The following is a 20719-nucleotide window of genomic DNA, read 5'->3' as shown; positions in this document are numbered from 1 at the left end:
GGTCAGACTCTATCACCGCCACTCATTGATCAGGGAACATGAAATGCACCAAGATACCTGTGTGTAGTCGCTGAATGAACTCTTTATGTTGTCTGTTGTATTTATGTGTATTTTTCTGTTGTGTTGTCTTTATATGAGAAACGAGTCCTTGTAATCACAACAAATTTCCGTAAGGATCAATAAAGCAGTCTTAGTCTTAGTCTTAGTCTTATGTTTCTGATGTCCCTTCAGAGTTGAAGAAAATCTATATCCTAGCCAAACAGGACAGCTATTATATATTTCACTACATATCTAATATATAATTAGATATCTAATAATGCTATCACCACATTGGAGGTAAAAGTTATTTTAAAAAAGTCCTTTTGTTTCAACCACCCATTGAAGGGCAGAAAAATAGAATAAGATTTAAAATCATGACCCATAAACCCTAACTAATGATACAATGACTCAATATATTCACTTCTCCCAAGCCCCAGCTAGTCAAATTAGTTAACAAAAAAAAAAAAAAACAGCAAAGGTAAATATATATATATATATATATATATATATATATATTACAAAAACAGTTTGTGTGGAAACACAAACTCAAAAATGGGCCCCCGAAGTGGTCCACCCAGGCAGGTAAAAAGGCAGGTATCAGTATTTTCAGAAAGAACATCAGAATTAAATTCGATCAAAGACAAATGACAGAGAAGTATGGAGAAAGAAGGTTGACAGATCTTGTGTGGTGCCCCAGCGGTCCAGTAGACCAAAGGATAGGTGAATGTGAAGTTAAATGTGAACCTGGCCTAACTTATGTCTTATAATGACTATCTAATTGTTTTGTAAATGTCAATCTCTAATTAATCAAAAAAATTCCTTTAGTTCAGTGTTCTGTGATTGCGTCGCAGCATTGCCGTTTACGCGATAATATGAAAAATTCCTTATTAATTGTTGTTTTAAATTTTGTCTAACTTATATGCATACTAAATAGATTTTTTCTCTTTAAAAAATAATAAACATTTTTTTTCGTGTAATTGTAGTAGTTGGTATGACAGAACTTACTTTACTTAGCAATACAAATGTAAAAAAAAATTCTTTTACAAAAAATTAAAAATCGTTTGCAAAAATGTGTTCAAAATGTGGTAAATTGTCCTCTCCCCTCCAGTGTTTGTTACTATTAATAGTGAATAGTTGTAAAAGTGGTGTATTTTTATGAAAAAAATGCCTGCATAAGTGATTTAAAAAACTAGATTTTTCGTTTTTATAAAAGAAAAAAGTAGCCGTTGCATCAGAGCTTTGAATGGACTAAAATATTATGATGTCGGATTTTCACTACCTTAGTTTACGAGATCTAAACGGCACGGACAGACGGACTGACATTTCATACAAAACTAATAGCGTCTTTCCCCCTTTCGGGGGCCGCTAAAATAATCTAAAACCATTTGCATTATTGTGTTCAAAAGTGTTAGTTACTTATTAATAAGATAAGAGATAGATAAGATACTTTTTATTGATCCAATCAAATGGAAACTCAGTTTGATTACAATTGGCAACCTCAGCGTAACTACTGTACAATAACAATATAGATGAAAAATTTGAACAACATTCACACACGAAACACATAAAAATTCACAAGCTCTTTATGAATTTGACTTCTATGTACTTCTCGGTGACGACAGCTGATCTTGTAACACTCTGACCGAAAGTGGGATAAAGGAGTTTTAAAATCTTTCTGTTTTAGTCCTAATGGAAAGGAGACGATCACTACGTTCAGATCAGTGGTTTAATGGGTGCAGGTTGTCCTTAAGAATCGATAGTGTTTTGGAAAGGCATCTTTCATGAAAAAGCTCTTCAAGAGATGGTAGCTGTGTTCGAGTGATATACGATGCTTTTTTAATTAGTCTATTTAGTCTTAGTCTTTGTGCCAGTGAAGTATTACCATACCAGCAGGTGATGGCAAAGTTACTTAGACTGCTGATGGTTGCTGTATAGAAAACTTTGATTAATTGTTTTGTCGATGTAAAATTTTCTTAGCTTTCTGAGATAGTAGAGTCGTTGGTGAATTTTTGTGTAAAGGTTTTGACAGTATTCATTCCGTTTCAGTTTGATGGTTATACCTAGGTATTTATATTCTTATACTTGTTCTACGGTTTGGTGTTTATCTGAATTTCTGCAATATGGCCTTTCCTAAAGTCAATAATCATTTCTTTGGTTTTCTGAAAATTTAAAATAAAAAAGTTATCTATACACCATTGGTAAAAGGTGTTAATGAGTGAATGGTACAGATTTTCGTCACCTGCAATAAGGCCAATGATTGCTGTGCCATCAACAGTTTTTATGATGGGAGTATCACCTGATAGGCTCTGAATGTCATTTGTGTATATGGTATACAATACTGGTGACAGGACGCACCCCTGCGGCACACATGCCTGACACATGCCCGTTCACTTTTACATATTGTGGGCGTTTGATAAGAAAGTTTAGAATCCTTGCTAATATGTTTTTGCTAACGTTCAATTCAGATAGTTTTTGTATCATGCGATGTGGTTGGATGGTGTTGAATGCGGATGAAAGATCTACGAATAATATTCTGGCGTAGTGTCTCTGAGTATCAAGATGATTGTATATAGGCAATTCAGCATGAATAGTATTGCATCTTCTGTACTTCTTGACGGTTTGTAAGCGAACTGGTGCGGGTCAAGACGTGTTTCGGCTTCTTTCAATAGATGTTTTAAAATCATTTTCTCCAAGCACTTCATTGGAATTGATGTCAGTGCTACGGGACGTAGGTCGTTGTTGGAAGCAATGATCTTCTTTTTGGGTACTGGAATTATTTCAGATGTTTTCCAAATGGAAGGTATTTTGTGCGTTTGCCAGGACTTGTTGAATATAGCACAAAAAATACAAGCCAGTTGTTCCGCACATAGCTTTACAAGTTTTCCATTTAATTTGTCGGGTCCCAAGGCTTTGGTAGTGTTTACTTGTTTAAATATTTTAGTCACTTCTAGTGTATTAAACAGTTCTTGAGATTGGGTCTAGATTGCTGTTTTCAATGATGCCAATAAATCATGGTGGTCTTTCTCGAAGTGAATAGTTGTAAAAATGGTGTATTTTTATGAAAAAAACTGCTTACATAATTGATTTAAAAAATTTGATATTTCGCTTTCAGAAAAGAAAAAAGTAGCCATTGCATCAGAATTTTGAATGGTCTACAATACTATGCTGTCGGATTTTCAATATCTATTCTAGTTTACAAGCTCTAAAAGGGATGGATGGACAGACAAGCCATACAAAAATAGCGTCTTTTCCCCTTTCGGGGGCTGCTAAAAATGACATTAAATTTTGTAGACAGTTTTTTTCCCAATGCAATGGTATTGTGTGGTCATCACAATTACTTTCTTCAGCTAGAGAAGCTGGCAATGTGTAACTTCCACTTTAAACCTTAAGTAGAAATCCTAAGTTCCAGATTAAACCTAAAGTAGAAATCCAAAGGTCTATCAGGGATTGAGTCCAGTCCTGTAGATTGTATGGTGTACCTGTTCTTACGGGCTGGTGCAATTATTAAGTACTATTGCCGAAGTTATCACAACAAAAACAAGCTTCCTTTAATCTCACAAACATGTCAGGTGTCAATAAAAGTTGGGCCAACTTAAATTCTGAATAATTTCAGACCAGATCAGGACTTGAATCCTATCCTTTCTGTCAGGCAGTAGATGCTTTATCCCTCAGCCACCACTTCACATACAGAGGATCATACTGTTGATCAAATCAAGGACTATGTGGGAAAATGGTATTCAAATTAACTTGGTTACAAAGTCAACAACAAATCATACATGATAGAATAATTTATTGAAATAAGTACATTTTTTTAATGTAGTGCATAGCCTACAATCATTTCACAGTGTAAATAATTTGTATAAAGTATGAACCTGGTCTTACAAGAACATAAACACCAGAGTTAATCAAAAAGTATTTTGTTAACAAAATGAATTCTTAACATTCCAATGTCAACTACATATGAATAGTTTAGATCAGTGTTTCCCAAACTGTGTTCCATCAGGCCTGAAAAATAGGTGTTCCAAGAACTACTGGAATAATTAGCTAGTAGGCCACGCTGTGACTTAACCTCTCTAAAAAAAAAATAAGTGTTCCGCTAAGTACTCAGAATGTGCAAAGAGTTTCATTAAAGAAAAAAGTTTGGGAACCACTGCTTTAGATTATAGGGACGGATAATGAAGTTCCAACATGGCCATGACTCTTTTGATTTTGCCAAAGAAAAAATTAAAACATGGTCTTTAAGTTATACCAAGACAAAAAAAATCAATAAATAGAAAAAAAAAAAAGCATTTCAGAGTTTTGAAGTTATGATCCATTGTAAAACAAAATATGTCATTGAAAACACTTGCCAACCTTAAAATCAAAGCAAACAGGGTAAGTAACTAAGTTAAGAGTGTCCATTCTATTGAAATAAAATATTGCTGAGGGGGAACCATTGAAGCAGCTGTTTTCTGTATGAAAAGATTTGGAATGTTCTTGGATGTGGCTAATGACATTTAATGTTTCGGTTCCACCAAGTGAAGGTCATGGAGATTTTAAAATGAAAGAGATCCACAAACAAAACATTTAGTGTTTTTGTTTTGGTCAATGTAGAGAAACTCATAGACCCAAACCAGCAGTTTAATAATAACCCTTCATTTAAAAAACAAAGGGGGTCCTATTACACAAGAACCTCTTATTGTGCTTCTGATTTATTGAGCAAAAGGCTATTAAAAAGGGAAACAGATCCAAAAGTTTCAAATTAAATGTACAGTTGCTAAGGAAATTGTCAGTCTGAGGTAAAAAAGTTAAACTCAAGATTTTCCTAAAAATCACTGTTTTGTTAACTTTTTTTTGATACCGGCTAAATAAAATACACAAATTGCAAAAGAGTTTCTACTTTTTCCATCAATATAAGAATCAATTTCAAAAATAAATTCTACAAGAACTAGATTAGTTAAATCAAGTTATTTCTTGGTGGAGGAGGTGCAATGCAGTTTGAGGTACCAAATTATTTCAACTGAATATAATAATGGCAATGTCTTCAAATCTGAAGATTAAGTAAGGATCAGTGCAGCGTTTCACATGACTATGCAAATCCAGTTGCGACCTGCATATTTTCCCACATCTGATGCAGGCAAAGCTGTTGTCCGCTTTATTCCCCACTTCTGCCCCTGTCTTCAACAATCTAAATATAATTTTATTATTAACAAAAATAAAAAGTGAGCAGAAAAATATCACAATGTTGAGAATGCTGTGAATATTTGTATCATTTCAAGATCATTTCTATTGATGCAATCTTAAAATTAAAGATGTACAGACACGGATTCAAAGCACTTAGCAGCCTGACAGTCTACCACCTCACACCATTAACAACACTAAACGTGCTAGATGCCCAGAGAAACAAGAGAATGATTCTACATTTGTCAGAGGTCAACTTGTTAACAAGAACATTAACTCAGTAAAGACTGTACAAGTAAGAGCATGACAACAACAGAACATATTTATAATTTATACAGTGAAATAAATTAAGAGAATAAATTAAATTTTAAACTACAATAACTTGGGCAACTGTTTCAACTTGGCAATATCTAACAAATTTTCATCGTCACTAAGTGTTGAAGCCATAGGAAGCTTTTTCCTCGAGGAATCCTGCCGCCTGCCTTCCTGTGGAACATTTCGAAGATTGGGTTCTCGGTAATCTTTACCTCCAAGATATGGGGAGGCACCGTTGTCAGGATTAAGTCCGCCAGGTTTCAAATTAAAAGGAAGGCAGTTTATATTACTCGTTGGAGAATGGGCATACCTTTGAGCACTTGCTATTTCCTGGGGGGTTCTAATTGGGGTCAATGGGTCCCTTATTCTTTTGTTAGTCTCAAAGCCTGATACCTCACATGATAGTTTTCTGCCCATGTCTTGACTTCCTATGGTGACAGTGCTAAAGTCGGTCTTCAGCTGAAATTTCTCCAGCATAGACACCTGGTCAGTGTTAGAGGATGTCAACATGATAGAGTCGTTGCCTAACAGCCCGTGTCTGGCCAGGTACATCTGAGTGCCCATGGTCATATTAGGCGAAGACCCCCACATAGACATGTCTTGTGCTGACAGGGCCCCTGAAAACACTTTCTGAAGAACTTTATTCGACTGACTGGTAGAATAGCCAGTATCTTTCCACAGCCTTGCCATTTGGGTCAGCTGCTCATCGTTAAGATATTTCATGGCCATGGCATTGATCTCCATAGACTGTCCCACATCTCCTCCGCAGCCTAACAGCATGGAGACATAACTGAGCTGTTGGGCCAGGGAGCTGTTGGCTCTGTGAAAGAAACATATGAAAGATTTTATTTTGTTAAATTGAAATGTGCCAAAATAAATAAATTTGATGCCCAAACACACACAACTTTATTTTTTTTTTAAGTGATAGATATCTTTTGTAACAAAGCACAGCATGAATAACTGAATTTTACGTTATGCAGTAGGCACAATAAACACTACATTTAGAGCTCAGTACAGAATGAACTATGAAATAAGCCCATCTTAAACCAAAAGCAGTCAACATTCGCTCCCCTCGCCCCATTTGCAACAACTTCCATTTTTTACAAATGGCGGAGAATTACACAAAAAATTTGAAATGCATTTTGATATTAAAAAAAAAATATTGGGAGAAAATCTTCAGCTAACTAAATTGCTCAAGAACTCTTCAACTCAGTAGTGAAAAGCAAACTAAGAGAAGAATTCCTAAAAAAAAAAAAGTAAAGTTCCCCTTTCAGAACTTGTGATCCATAAGAATTATTGATGCTTTATTATTTAGGAAGATGATGGATACTAGCTTAGACAAAATATATTTTTAATAAATCTTCTGCGGTGCAGTAGTAGATGATAGCTAACTGGTTTTAAACTTAGGAACATCGTAAGTCCAAAGCACAGCACGACCTGACAGCAACCAAGGCATATACTTAGCTCAATATACCATTTTTCAGCCATATACATTAGACTAATGTTTTACATTTTCAGGCCAATTAAGTTTATACTTTTCTTAATTGTTTTTTGGAGTGGGCATACAAAGACTTTGAGAAAAGTACAGCATAAAATTGACTAAGTTAAATCAGAAATACGAGTTACTTTTATAAATAGCTTGACAAAAAAAAAAAGCATAAAAACTAGTATTGCACTAACACTGTTGTTGGAATCTCGACAGTTTTCTCTAGGCAGGTCTCTGCCTCACTGTTAGGCTCACTTTTTGGTGTGTTGGACAGAAACATTTGAATGTTGTTCTGAGAAAAGAAATCAATGGACTGAACATTTACACAATAACAGCAACAACAAAAAGTACAATGAGTAATTAACTAGGCCAATGCAACGGCCAACTTAAATATTTATGACACAAAAAAAAAATGAAACATGAAAAAATGTGTGTGACATTTGGTGAATAATATTGTATAGAGACTTAAGACACTAAGAAATGAGAGACCCCCATTGCATGGAGAAGGAATGAAACTGACACTCCCGTTCTTCACATCTGTCCCAGACTTGCTGAATTCTGATTTGACAGGCTAGGAAGCTCTTGCTCTTAACTTGTATGCACAAACTGTTTCGGGATAAGACCCTCTCAAGCCTTCAACACAGATGATGATAATTGTAATAAAATGAAAATATTCGGAGTTGTGATAACAACTTATCAGTCTTACCATCAGCTGGTCATAATATTGCTTAGGATCTGTGGCATCTTCAGCAAAGGTTGAATTAGACTCATCCTGTCGAAAACAAACAATAAAAATAGATTCATAAAAAAAAAATAATGAACAATATTTCCAGTCTCAAAGATCTAGATTTTTAGGAGCTGCGTAAGATATTTTTTCTGGTGCTTGGTACACTGGTGCATCAGTGTCTTTACAAAGAAGTGCTGACTGTATTCCCCACACACTTTAAGTTATTACCTTCAAATAAAATAAGCCTGGATTGGTAAATACTCAGCAAGGGTAGAAGATTAAGAACGCATTTTAATGGAAAGGAATCAACTTGATTCAGTATTAGTTTTACTATAATAAATTATACAAACTGATTTGTCCCACACATCATTAAATGTGAGCTGAGAAGCATAAACCAGTTGGCTACCTACCGGGTGTTGGTTATGTTGAGGTTGTGGTAGAAAAACCTTTTCCCGGATAGCCTCCCTCCCCCAACAAAAGAGATTGGACCATAGCACAAAGTATGAAAGATGCGCTTAATAAAAGCAATTTGTAAAAAATACCACAATGCAAATGTGAATAGAAGTAAAGCAACAAACTTGAAAGGGCTGTAGTAGCATTTATTAGAATTAGTATTGTCTCGTTGCAGCCTTATCAAGTGACTGTGAAAATAAAATAATCAAATAGCCACTGAATGCTAAGTAACACAAAGTATATTTCTATAGGCAAAGTTTCTCAAAACAGGAGATGACACTGATATAGATATAGTTTATAATATATGTATTCTAAATGAATAATGTTTCAGTTCTGAATGGAGATGACATAAACAGAAGCATGAATTATTGTATATATTTACCTGGTCAATACAGGAGTACTGGCTGACGCTGATAGGACTTTGGTCAAGTTGAGATCTGCTGAAAATGCAAAAATCATTTATTTATATTAGTTAAAAAAAAACATGATAAATACAATATCACAAAGTGGCAAATTTAGAGCAAATGTTTATCTGCATATATAATTTTCTATGTTGCCCAACCATGCGTGACAAGACGCAATGCACGCCGACTCTCTAACTCTCAATGAAAAATTCATGGAAAGATAACTTTATTTCTTCAAGTTGGACTAGAGTTACCCCACGTAACTTTTGTGGCCACAGAGTATGGCCTAGAAAAACAAAAAGAATGTGAGAGAACAAGTAATCTTTTCACTAAATAGCGCCCAGGGTCAGATCGCGTAAACCGAAAGTCAACCAAACAAAGCCACCAAACGTATTCAGCTTAAAAACTTACAAGATGTGTTTGCTTAGCTATGCAAAGAATTTTTAAAGGTGTTTAAAGCAAGCCTCAATATTACTGTTGATAGACTAGATTTGACAGAAAAGCAGGCTAAGTGATTCATGAGTATGAGAATTGTAGCCTGATCCCCTATGTCAAATCAACAGTCAATACTGTTGTGCTTTACATATGGCATATGTTTTATTCATACCAAGAGGGCAGCAATAGAATCTCAAGAACTCGAAGACTCATGTAGTCCAAAGAATCTTTCATAAATAACGTGGCATATACTAAAAGTAAAATGCAGAAGAATTATCACCTGTCAAAATATGAAGAATCATTAACTATCTCTGAAACTGGAGAGTTGACAATCTGTCTGCTGCTAGTAAAGGTCGCCTTAACTGAAGAGTTTAGTTCCTGTTGAGGTTTCATATTGGATTCTGGGAATGGTAGAGTCTGTTTACTGGAAACCTCCACCACTTGTTTAGTCTTGTCAGAAAGATTGCTATCTGAAGAGAAAGGGCTTAAAATTATAGCATCAGACAATAACAAAGCCTGATGGTCCCAGGGGGTCCAGTTGTACTCACACATGTTACAAACACTCACACCTACAACCCCTAATATTAACAGAAACTGTCTTTCAAACTTGTTGAACAAATTTCCAAATGCAAAATTAAGTATAAAAAAAACAACAACAAACAAGTGCATTTTTGGAGGATCTTTAACACTTTGAGGTGATTTATTTAGATCTTACCCAATGAGTCAACCCACCTCTAATGGGTACCTGACTTTAGTTGGGGAAAAGTAAAGGAGGTTGGTCGTTGTGCTGGCTACATGACACCCGTGTTAACCATGGGCCAGAAAAACAGATGAACTTAACATTATCTGCCCTATAGACCACAAGGTCTGAAAGGGGAACTTTTTTTTAATCGATGGACATACAGCACAGATTGTTGTATAACAAACAAAACAGAAATCCAATTTAAACTTACTTTGTAAAGCTGTAGAGGACAAAAGTTCTCGACTCTGTAACGCAGTTGAGGACAAGTGCTCTCTATTTTTTAAAACATCCAATGACATGGGTTCTCTACTCTGTAAACCAGTCGAGGACATGGGTTCTCTACTCTGTAAAGCAGTTGAGGACATGGGTTCTCTACTTTGTAAACCAGTCGAGGACATGGGTTCTCTACTCTGTAAAGCAGTTGAGGACATGGGTTCTCTACTTTGTAAACCAGTCGAGGACATGGGTTCTCTACTCTGTAAAGCAGTTGAGGACATGGGTTCTCTACTTTGTAAACCAGTTGAGGACATGGGTTCTCTACTTTGTAAAGTAGTTGAGGACATGGATTCTCTACTTTGTGAAGAATGTTGAGCAGGGCTTGAGTAATTCTGAAGCAATGTCTTCTCCACATCTTGAATGCTCTGAGGTGTGGTGTTAGATATAACCTGGTTAGTCTGAGTAACATTCACCACAGCATGACCTTGTGACAGGCTACCTTGTGGGGACATTTGTTTGTTCTGTGTGAGCAAAGGGAGAGACGTTTGGTCAGCATGAGACATCCCACCATCACTGTGAAGCGTATCGTGATGGCTGCATGCTTGTTGAGTGCTTATGTTCTGCTTAGCCTGCTGCTGCAAAAGTATTTGTATCTGTTGCTGTAGAAGTTTGATCTGTTCATTCTGCTGGATAAGTAGCGACCGGATGTCTGCAGGAAGCTGTTCCCAAGAGAGTTTGTCCGAGACCTGAGTCTCACCAGCTGCTGTGCTGCCTGCAGCTTGCTTCTGTTGAGATGAGTTTTTGTCTGGCGTTGTGCTGAGCCCGCTGTCTTCTGACGCACTGCCATCCGAACTCAGACCCAGCATTCTGTCCTGGGAAGACACATCTGTAGGGTTGCTGACAGATTCCTCAACAACAGTTTTTAGTGCACAAGGCGGAACAAAACGAGTTCGATTCACATTTTGAGAAACAGCTACCTGATCTGGTAAACTTGGCATGACCTTGTCAGCCCTACCAAAATATTGTATAGAATTTGATGCACCACTGAATGGACCAGCAGTGGGTGCAGGGTCTAACTCATGTCTACCCGTAATTTCTAATGGATATCTATTAGATGTATATGCAGAAACAGGTCCATACTGATCACTATTGCTGAGCATATACTGAGGTGATGGATATCCAGCAAGACTTGGCAATACTGTAGGATTGTCCTGAGAAACTGGATAAGGCTTTTTCCCCTGTGAACTCACAGAAACGTGACTGTTTATTGTCGAAGTCTCTGCAGTGTGAGATGAAGGGCTAAAAGCCGGGTGGATGAACCCCATGTGGTAAGCTGGAGAGTACTGCTGTGCTAAGGGTATCTGCGGACATCTCTGCAGTTGCTGAACTGTAGGCCTGGCCACAGGGCTTGTATGAGGGAACACAGAATATGATGGTGTGTTGTTCATGGTGCTCCTCTGAGGGGATGCTACAGGAGAATCTGTCCACAACACAGAAACGTCTGGCACAACTGGTTGAAATATTGGAACCTGTATGATAAACAAGATTTATGTAAACAGAAACATTTAACAACAAACACATTAAACAACAAACGTTTCTGTTAATCAGTGTTTTCGTTTGTTTTACATGTTTCGGATGTTCCTTCAGAGTTGAAGATAATTACTTCCTAGTCCAAACCTCCCGCAGGACGACCGTGGATGGGAGCGGGCAGGGTTTGAACCCGGGACCATCGATAAATCTGAACGACAGTCCAGCGTGCAAACCGCACGACCAGGCAGCCATCCAATCAGTGCATATGTTAGAATGTTTTCTAAAAATAAAATATAAACCTAACAAATGCTGTTTTCTTTCAATAAAAAATTTAGATTAAAGTAAAATAAATGTCTGCTTAGAGCAGGGGTGGCCAACTTTTTTGCTTCCTTGCGCCAATTTTATTCACTTCTAATTCACATGCACCATACACATTTTTACCCTATGTCAGTCCTTAAAAGAATTTGGTAATTTTAATTGATTATTTCTCATAATGTCATTGTCTGCTAATAATATATGAACACTGTTAGCAGTTGTAAATAAAAAAAATAATATCTCATACAGTCAAGATAACATCACTAGTTTCAATGAGACTTTTCTTTCACCAAATCTGTAATATCAGGAGTTCAATTCGTAAATGAACTCTACAGACAGTTCTAATTGGAATCTGACAGTTGCGAGTTCAGGAAGAGGATTTGAATTTGGCAATGTTCCACAGGTTGGCCACCCCTGGCTTAGTGGGCCTAGTCCTACAATTAGTGGCTGGTTTTTTAGTCCATATTTAATTAAACCACTGTCTTTCAGTGTTATAAGATAAAAAAAAAAAAGTACAAACTTTCTCCATGTGAGGTATGGGAGCAGATCTTGGCTCAATATCTTCTGAAATAGCCTTGAATGTGTTACCAGTCACCCTTGATAGATCAAGTGTAAATGTATTGGCAAAGAACTAGGTCAGTTAAAAAGACAAGTTAACCTATACTAGTTAACATAAAAACACTGACAAACATTGTAATATGTCCAGGCAACGTTATAAAAATTCTAACTTAACGGAATGAAATAAAAACTCCATTTACATTTGCTGTTTGTGTCTTGTTCTGGCCATGTCAAATATTTCTTGTTTACTCTGACTGTGAGTAGACCCCATTTCAACTTCAGTCATGCTATCACATGGTCTAGAAAAAGCCTGGTCAATAATAACAGTTATGAAGTGAAATGTTGAAGATATTCAATTCAATTGCACAAACATTTCTTTCTTGAACTCAAACTTGCTTCTAATTTAATCTAATAAATTGTTAAGTATTGAAAACAATGTCCTAGACCTAGTTCTAACCAGTGAAGACCTGGCAGCCAAGCTGCGTATGGTTACCTTCAGTAGAGGCCCATTATGAGAAAAATGGCACCCAACAAACAGACCTGCCTACCGTTACGCAAAATCTCCCAAAAATTACCGTCAGTACGCAAATACGCATTGAACCCGTCGCGTTACGCTTTTTGTATCCTTTTTTCCCCCCCTCTCTTGACTAGCTTACGAGCGGTCACGGAGGTCACGCTAAGCCGTTTTGTTTTGTTGGCCGGGGGGGGGGGGGGGGAGGGGGGGGGGGGAAGAAAAGGTGGGGGAACACATTGTGTCCAGATCTATACGTTGATTGGTTCTTAAAAGCAATTAGATTTAGTCTAAAAATGAAGAACGCGAGAGTGAGGGAGTGGCGGGTTGGTACCGTCAGTTAGCTGATACACCAACGTGACTTTTTTTTTTTTTGTAAGTTCATTGGTTGATTGGTAGAATCCCTGATTCCCGTATTCATTTGTATAGAAAAAAATATCGAAGTGCTATCGATTCAAAACACATTGGGTGACATTGTAGATATCTAGTCTAGATCTAGATCTGGATTCTAGATCTAGAATCTAGATAACTTGTTATACAGGAATAGATCTAGCTAGACATTACGACATTACGATTGATGATTACGCTATGTCATGAGTCTCTACATTACTCTACAATCTAGATCCAATTTAGTTGCAGTATGATTTAGATTGTCTAGATCGATAACATCTACTACCATCTAGTCTAGATCTAGTCTAGATTAAATTCTTAGTCATAGTATAGAATAGATCAAGGATGAAGGTAGGCTTACGAAAGTTTGGAGTAGACCTACGTTTGTAGCGGATTCACGGCATCGGTAACACTCTTGAGCCCAGATCTAGAGTAGATTATATTCATTATATAGACATAGATCCAAATCTAGTCTAGATATCATCTCTATTGTCGTATTGATTTAGATTGTAGATCTAATCATGACATCTAGATCTAATATTATATATTATATATATATATATATATATATATATATATATGACAAAATAGTGGTTCGCGTAAGTGTTACGCATTGTGGTGCCAAAATACGCATTTTGACCATCAGCGTTACGCATTTGGACTTTTTTTGGTAGGCAGGTCTGCAACAAAGGAGGAAATTATGATATCGTCACTATTAGATAAATTCATTATGCATCATAAACAAAGTTAAAAATAGTGCTAAGCTTTTGCATTGCAGTACAATTTTAAATAGGCGACAGACTCCTCTGCTTATAATGAATAAAATACTATAAACATGAACCTTGCATAATACAAACTATTAAAAGATTAAAAACACCTGTGCTGACTAGGGAAACTTTTCTGTTGGATAAATGTGTCTAATTTCTAATTTCATTCCTAACTATTATTTACATATTTTGTTTTAATGTTTTCAATTCAAAAGAAACCAATTATTTTTCAATTTCTAGTTGCAAAAATATAGGGACTTTATCTTCAGCAAAAATGTTTCTCAAAAACTAATTATTCAATTAAAAATAAATTGAGTTTTTGCCTATAGGCATTAAGAAAATGTACCAAGAGTTAGTCACATGAAAAAAAGAAGTTAACAATTACAGCAATTCTAGTTATATTCAACACCAAATGTTGGCTACTCAAGACAGAGACAAACTTATCATTGCATGCATCTAACAGAATGATGAAGATAAGAAGCTGAAGGTACCTAAGCATTTTAAATAGCACAATTTATATTTTACAATTATGTCAGAGCTGGTCCAGAAAGACAAGACACCTGGTCCCAATGAAATTATTTTGATAACTTCAATGTGAATAGGTCTCAGCAAGAGCTGCGACATTTTAAGCTAGCAGACAAACAAAATTTAATGATACAAGATTGTCCCTCCCCCCATATTTCCTAACAGTGATAATGGAGTTACTATGAAAGTCTTTGCCCTGAACATAAACCAAGTCTCAAGGTCTAAAAATAAATTAATGTTCTCTGCATGGGGTCTACACAACCCATATGCCACTATGGTAACAAAACATAAAATTCACAAAAAAAAAAAAAAAAAGCAACGGGATTATACTAAAACATTACTAGTGTTAATATTCAGCAAGATTTACTTTGGTGATGTGTGTGACTTCATGTCCTGAGTAAAGTTTAAAGCTGAGATCTCTGGTGCCAGACACTGTATTGCACTGGTAGAATTCTGGCTTTGAGTGCAGGGTGGTGTAGAAAACCAGAAGAAAGTCCTCTGGAGGTAGATTGATTCTGTAAATATATGTACAGGGACATGAAAACTAACATAACATCATGATATGTATTACAAATCTCGGATGTACAGATACTCTATAGTGAGTATGTACTGATAATCACACTCTCTTTAACAGTATATACTTAACAATCACACAAATTTTACAGTTCATGCTAACAATAACACATATAAGGATCATGGTGGTTGAACAGTTATAAGCACTAGGCTTCTGAACCAAAGTGTCTCTGGTTCAAATCTCTGTAAAAACTGAGTTGTGAAGTTAAATATGTTTAGGATGCCCCTGGGTCAATCCAAACCTTATAGATACCTGACATTAGTTAGGGAAAGGCGGTTTGTCATTGTGTCACTCACATGTATCTTAATTTACCAATAGCCAGATAAACAAATGACCTTTTCATCATCTGCCCTTTACTTTTTTTTTTTTAACTAACAATTACACATAGCCTAAAGTGCACACTGAGAATCTTACATATTCTACAGTATGTAATGAAAATACATGAGAGTTACCTATCTTGTAGAAAAGCATTGTGAATGTAACGGAGACATGAAGCCCAAACAAATGGATGTTGCACAAATTCAACACCAGAAATCCAACTGAAACAAAAATAATTGTGGCCAAAATGAAAAATAAAAAAAAAAAAAAAAAGTAATTACAATTGATATTATATGTTGGCTCATGATAACCATGCAATGGAGTTGCTTTAACTCCATCTTTTTAGATTTTAGTTAATGGGTGATAAACTAACTTTAGATTAAATTGCTAAAGAAAGTATGACAGTAACAGCTTAACTGTTTATATTTGCTAACATTTTTGAACACCAGAATAAAATTCAAATCTTAGCAACCTAGCAGTCCTTACAACTAAGTCAGAGATTAATCAATAATTTAAAGAGGTACATAATTAATTCACATACATGCCGACTAGAGGTAAACTAGAAGCCTTGGGATCTGATTCTAAGACTAACAGAAGCTTTCGGGTGTGGTCCATAGTTAGGTAACTGCAAAATAAATTAAAAATTTTAAAATAAAATTTGGTAAATAGAACCTTCCCATTCAAAGAAAACAACAACAACCAACAATTGATTCTTTTAAAAAGCCATACAACATAGTGAAATTAGCTATTGACAGTTCAAGATGTACATCTTTTTGTATCCATGTCATATGAAGTTCACTTCATTCTCAGGAAGGGTGTTAAAGTTAGCAATGGTGTCTTGCAGCTGGCACAACCAACAAACACAGACATCTAACCCATTAGCACACCCTGAGAATGAATTTGGTTTATTTGAAAGTAGACAACAACAACAACAAAAAAACAACTTCTCCCACATGATAGGAAGAATGGAAAAGATTGCCTGAATCAGCCAGGAAATACAATGGCTTAATAGCCTACAGTTTAAATCTTTAGTATGAATGACAAGATTAACTCATCAATAAATGTTGGATGTAATGGTCTTCCATTCTGAAGGAACATATCTAAATAGTGACACTAAACAATAAGTGCATATTTATTCTCCTTTTAAGGTAAAAAAAAATAATTGCTATTAAAAAAAAAAGAAAGAAAAGTTAAAAATAATACAGACATTAATATCTTCAAATCTAGAGACTAAGACGAAATGCAGTGCTTCATATAGCTACATAAATCTAGCTACATGTGGCGCAACAGAAAAATATATATTTATTATGTATCAAATGCTCACCCTGTTTTTGGGACACCTTGAACTTTGCTCAGACTCCTTGGACCCGCCAAATTTTTCGACAGGGCAGTTAGGACGATGGGAATGGCTGGTATCGGAGTTACTTTAAATACTGTTTCAACACTGATCATGTCCAGGTCCAGGTGGACCACAGATGTCTGAGTGTTACTATAAAATGTGGCAAAACCTTCACAGGTCAGGAAGTTGGACAGCTCAATACTTGATTTACTACAGCACCTTTCTTGTAAAGTCTACAGCAAAAAAAAAAACAATAACAATGCTTAGTCTATCATCATAATACTTTAGTGTGTGTGTGTTTATTAGTTGATTTTTAGCACAAGTGGCTAAAGCTGAGTGGGCAATGAGGCAAGTAAACAAATACAACTAGCTAAGTCCATATTACATGTCACAGATGAATGTCTGTGTGTGTGAAATCTATTTTTACTAATATATGTCATGCCCAAATGACCGGAAGTGTGCTTGTTTTTAGACAGGAGAGAGGCCAGTGTGTGACATGTGTCATAAAAGTATAATAGAGTTTCTGTGTTTTGATCGAGTTTTTAAGTATTTTGTAATTACTAGGAGAGAAACTAAGGTAGTTTCTAGAGAACTATAGATTTAGTAGAAATCTGTAAACATTACAGAAAGCTGTAAGCGCAGGAGAAAGAGAATAGTTTCTTTAAAAAGGAAAAAAAAAACACCAACAAAGCTTATATTAGCAAACCAAGAGTTAAAAAGTCAGCCAACTATCTATGGGACTACAAGACAATTATCAGAACATTTTCTCACTTGAAAGGCATTGATGTATTCAGTCACTGTGGCTTGGGTATCCTTGACTGCATTGTTAGCTACCTGGTACAAAAGACATAATATAAATGTAAGCAAACTTTCTTTGTTCAAAGTAGTATTAAAAAACTAAATGCTAATCCAAGCCATTGAGCTCAAAGGAATGTTGGTGCCTGCACTCACCTTCAATGGAATTAATAATTCTCCTGGAACGCAGTTTTCTTTCAGTACACTGGTACGTGTATCTAATCTATCAATATGAATGCGTACACCTTCCCCATCTATAATAAATAGAAAATAGTACGTGATTTGTAGACATGTTATTGGGGCTTCAAAATGGGCCACAGAAACAGATGATCTTTCAGTTGTGATCTATTTCAATTATTTCATATTTAACGAATGTTTGCTAAGCTATTTCATGCTTAGAATAGATGATGATTCAATTATAACAAAAAAACTAACAGTTAAGCAGTGGATTTTATAAAAACTAGTCTCCCATTATTTCAGAAACAATTTTTAGCATGACAGTTGTGCCATTGTTCAAACTCACCAGCTTCAACAACCAGACTGCCAATCAGTTGGTGTGTCACCTGATCAAAGTGTTCACACTGATGTTGTATCAGCCTCAATATTTTCTCTGGTATACACACTCTCGGCTTCCTGGTTATCAGAACAAAAATACTTAGAGTGAAATAAGCTCAGGGACACCAAAAATAACATATATTTACCAGTTAATATATAGAAGAGGGGAGGAATACACAGTAGCATAGTATGTTAGGTTGCTAATCAAAGGTCAGCAGTTCTTAATTAAGGTCTTAGTGCCACTCAGGGAACTTTAGAAATGAGTGGCAAACAAAGAACAAGCAAAATATATTTAAAAAAAAACAAAACAAAGCTTATCTAAGGGAAAGAACTCCACTCCACAACTATATCTCTCAATAACATAGAAGTTATTTCATTTATTCAATCTCAAACAAAATAATTCATAGCAATAATTAATTGAATAATTTTTTTAAACTGGATTCATGTTTTGTTAGTTACAATAAATGATTGCTAAAAGTTTCAACTTGACCCGAGAATGGGTGTGGAAGAAATAACAGACTCAATTATCTAAGGAAATGATTAACCCTATAGCGGAGGATTAGTTACCCTTGATGGTATCAAACAAAATAAATAAAAATACCAGTACTTAAATGACCAATTGTTTTTTTTTGTATTGATTAATGTCTTGTCTAGAAGCCAATGAATAATTGTGCAACGTTTCAACTACATCTAAGAATTGGTAAGTATATCAACAAATATAAAACTTGACCCAACACTAGTTTAAAATACAGACTGAAGCAAAACTGTATTCCATACTCTGATTGGTGGTAATATGAGCACCAATCCTCAAACTATGGACTGCAAAGAAAATGAAAAAAAAATAAAAAAAAATATATATATATATTATTTTCATCTTGGATCAGGATGTACTTGGGTGATGAATGTTGAGAATCAAAGCTAGCAATACATGGAGTGGCTCTGGAAAGGATCCACACAGCCTTGATGTAGAGTGGCTCTACTAAAAAGGATATAAATGTCAATTATGTCTGTATGCCCTGTTAGCAAACAGTTTTAACACTAACCCCAGCAATCATAGCACATTTTTACATGGAATATACAAATAAATAAGGAAACTACCTAACCTAAAATCTTAGGATTATACAAAAAAAAAAAGACTAAAAAAATATCAATCACTAAATTTCACCTGTAGTGAGCAATGTGAAGAAAAGTGGTCTGCCCCACAACAGTTTTATCCCAAAGAGAGTGCTTTGTTTTTGGAAAACTGTTGACATTTTTTATCTCTGAAGCACTGGTGTACATGAAAAAAAACAACAACAAAACATAAATTTAAGACTTAAAAAAGAAAGAAACAAACAAACAAGAACATACAAACACACTTCACATTTTGAATAAAATGAATCTTAACAAAAAAAAAAAACCTTCTAAGTCTTGTTATTTATAAATTATAATTATAACATAGCTAGATATTTCAATTTCTAGAATAAACTTGATAGCCAGCATGTTCACATATTTCAATCTTAAAAAAACAAAAACAACTAACCTCATTGCTTCAGAAATCATTTTTTTGTCACTGATTCAAGTCATCTGTTTTTACCTGCTTGCCAAATAGTTAGAAAAAAACAACATGTTCATCCTTAAAAAATTACAAAACATTCAAATAATATTTTAAAAAGTGTAGCAATAACAGAAGTGTAATATTAAATAGTAAAGAAAAACTAATAGTAATAGACTTGGATCTGTTCATGTCCAGCACTAAAAATTGTAGAACTAAGAATGACAGTGCACTGGGCAGAATTACAACAATATTTTACAATATCAATGTCATTCAATTATGATATTCCCATGTTAACTATTAATATCTTATACAAGTCTTAGCTTTGGTCCTATATGAGGTCAATCCTTATTATATTTGTTTCAATTAATTTATTAGTCTGAGTCTAGAATCTAGACGACTAAGACGTCTAAGACTAGAGTAGAGTCACGACACTAGAGTAGAGTCTAGATCAGAAATCAGATTCTACAAGATTGTAACAAGATAGATCTAGATTTCTAGAAGATCTAGCTCTAGAATCTAGTCTAGATTAGTTTTATATTAACCAGAATCTAGTCTAGATTCTACTAGAATTCTAGATTGTGTAAAATTTTACATTCATTGTCACTTTTTGTTAACAAGAAACGACAAGACCATGTTTTAAATTTAGATCTAGATCTCTAGATCTATTAATCTGTCTATCATACTCTATCTAGATCTAGAATCTTGGAATTTAAATTAAAATGGTTGATACGGACGCCGATCCTCAGGCTCAGAAAAACTGACAAAACTTAAAAATGTCACTTGCGTAAATCTCTAGTCTAGCATAGATTTAGATAGATCTTATAATTTTGGAAGAAACAACACTTTTTTAAACCTAAGGCTTAGGCTTAGCTTATTTATTATGATATCTATAAAAAATAGATTTACATACAGAACTAGATCAAGATCTGGTCAAGAGTCTCCATTTAATCTAGAGTAGGTCACTAGACGGTCTGTGTATTCTGTCAGTCAATGTTGACAATGTTGTGTTTCAGCATGCATAAAATAAC

General features: G+C 35.2%; 1 protein-coding gene across 3 annotated transcripts; it reads right to left on the bottom strand.

Annotated features, from left to right (window-relative positions):
• Nucleotides 1-3814: 3814 nt before the first annotated feature.
• On the bottom strand, nucleotides 3815-20717 carry LOC106070867 (SCL-interrupting locus protein-like). 3 transcript variants are annotated; one of them, XM_056029027.1, is made up of 18 exons: nucleotides 20602-20717; nucleotides 19677-19733; nucleotides 19320-19424; nucleotides 18123-18232; nucleotides 17756-17853; nucleotides 17576-17638; nucleotides 16790-17037; nucleotides 16007-16090; nucleotides 15600-15686; nucleotides 14941-15088; nucleotides 12581-12690; nucleotides 12343-12418; nucleotides 9973-11506; nucleotides 9300-9489; nucleotides 8563-8620; nucleotides 7707-7772; nucleotides 7195-7292; nucleotides 3815-6334 (listed from the first exon to the last, which is right to left on the bottom strand). In XM_056029027.1, exons 2-18 carry the CDS (start codon nucleotides 19694-19696, stop codon nucleotides 5572-5574), a joined length of 3858 nt encoding a protein of 1285 aa, XP_055885002.1. In that variant the 5' UTR covers nucleotides 19697-19733; nucleotides 20602-20717; the 3' UTR covers nucleotides 3815-5571. The 3 variants fall into 3 exon arrangements, with proteins under 3 accessions (XP_055885002.1, XP_055885001.1, XP_055885003.1); XM_056029026.1 differs by having other exon boundaries at nucleotides 19677-19730; XM_056029028.1 differs by having other exon boundaries at nucleotides 8563-8617; nucleotides 19677-19730.
• Nucleotides 20718-20719: the final 2 nt, after the last annotated feature.

The sequence above is a fragment of the Biomphalaria glabrata genome, chromosome 5, assembly GCF_947242115.1.
Source record: "Biomphalaria glabrata chromosome 5, xgBioGlab47.1, whole genome shotgun sequence".
Classification (NCBI taxonomy): domain Eukaryota; kingdom Metazoa; phylum Mollusca; class Gastropoda; family Planorbidae; genus Biomphalaria; species Biomphalaria glabrata.
This window is presented reverse-complemented; position numbering and strand designations above follow the sequence as displayed.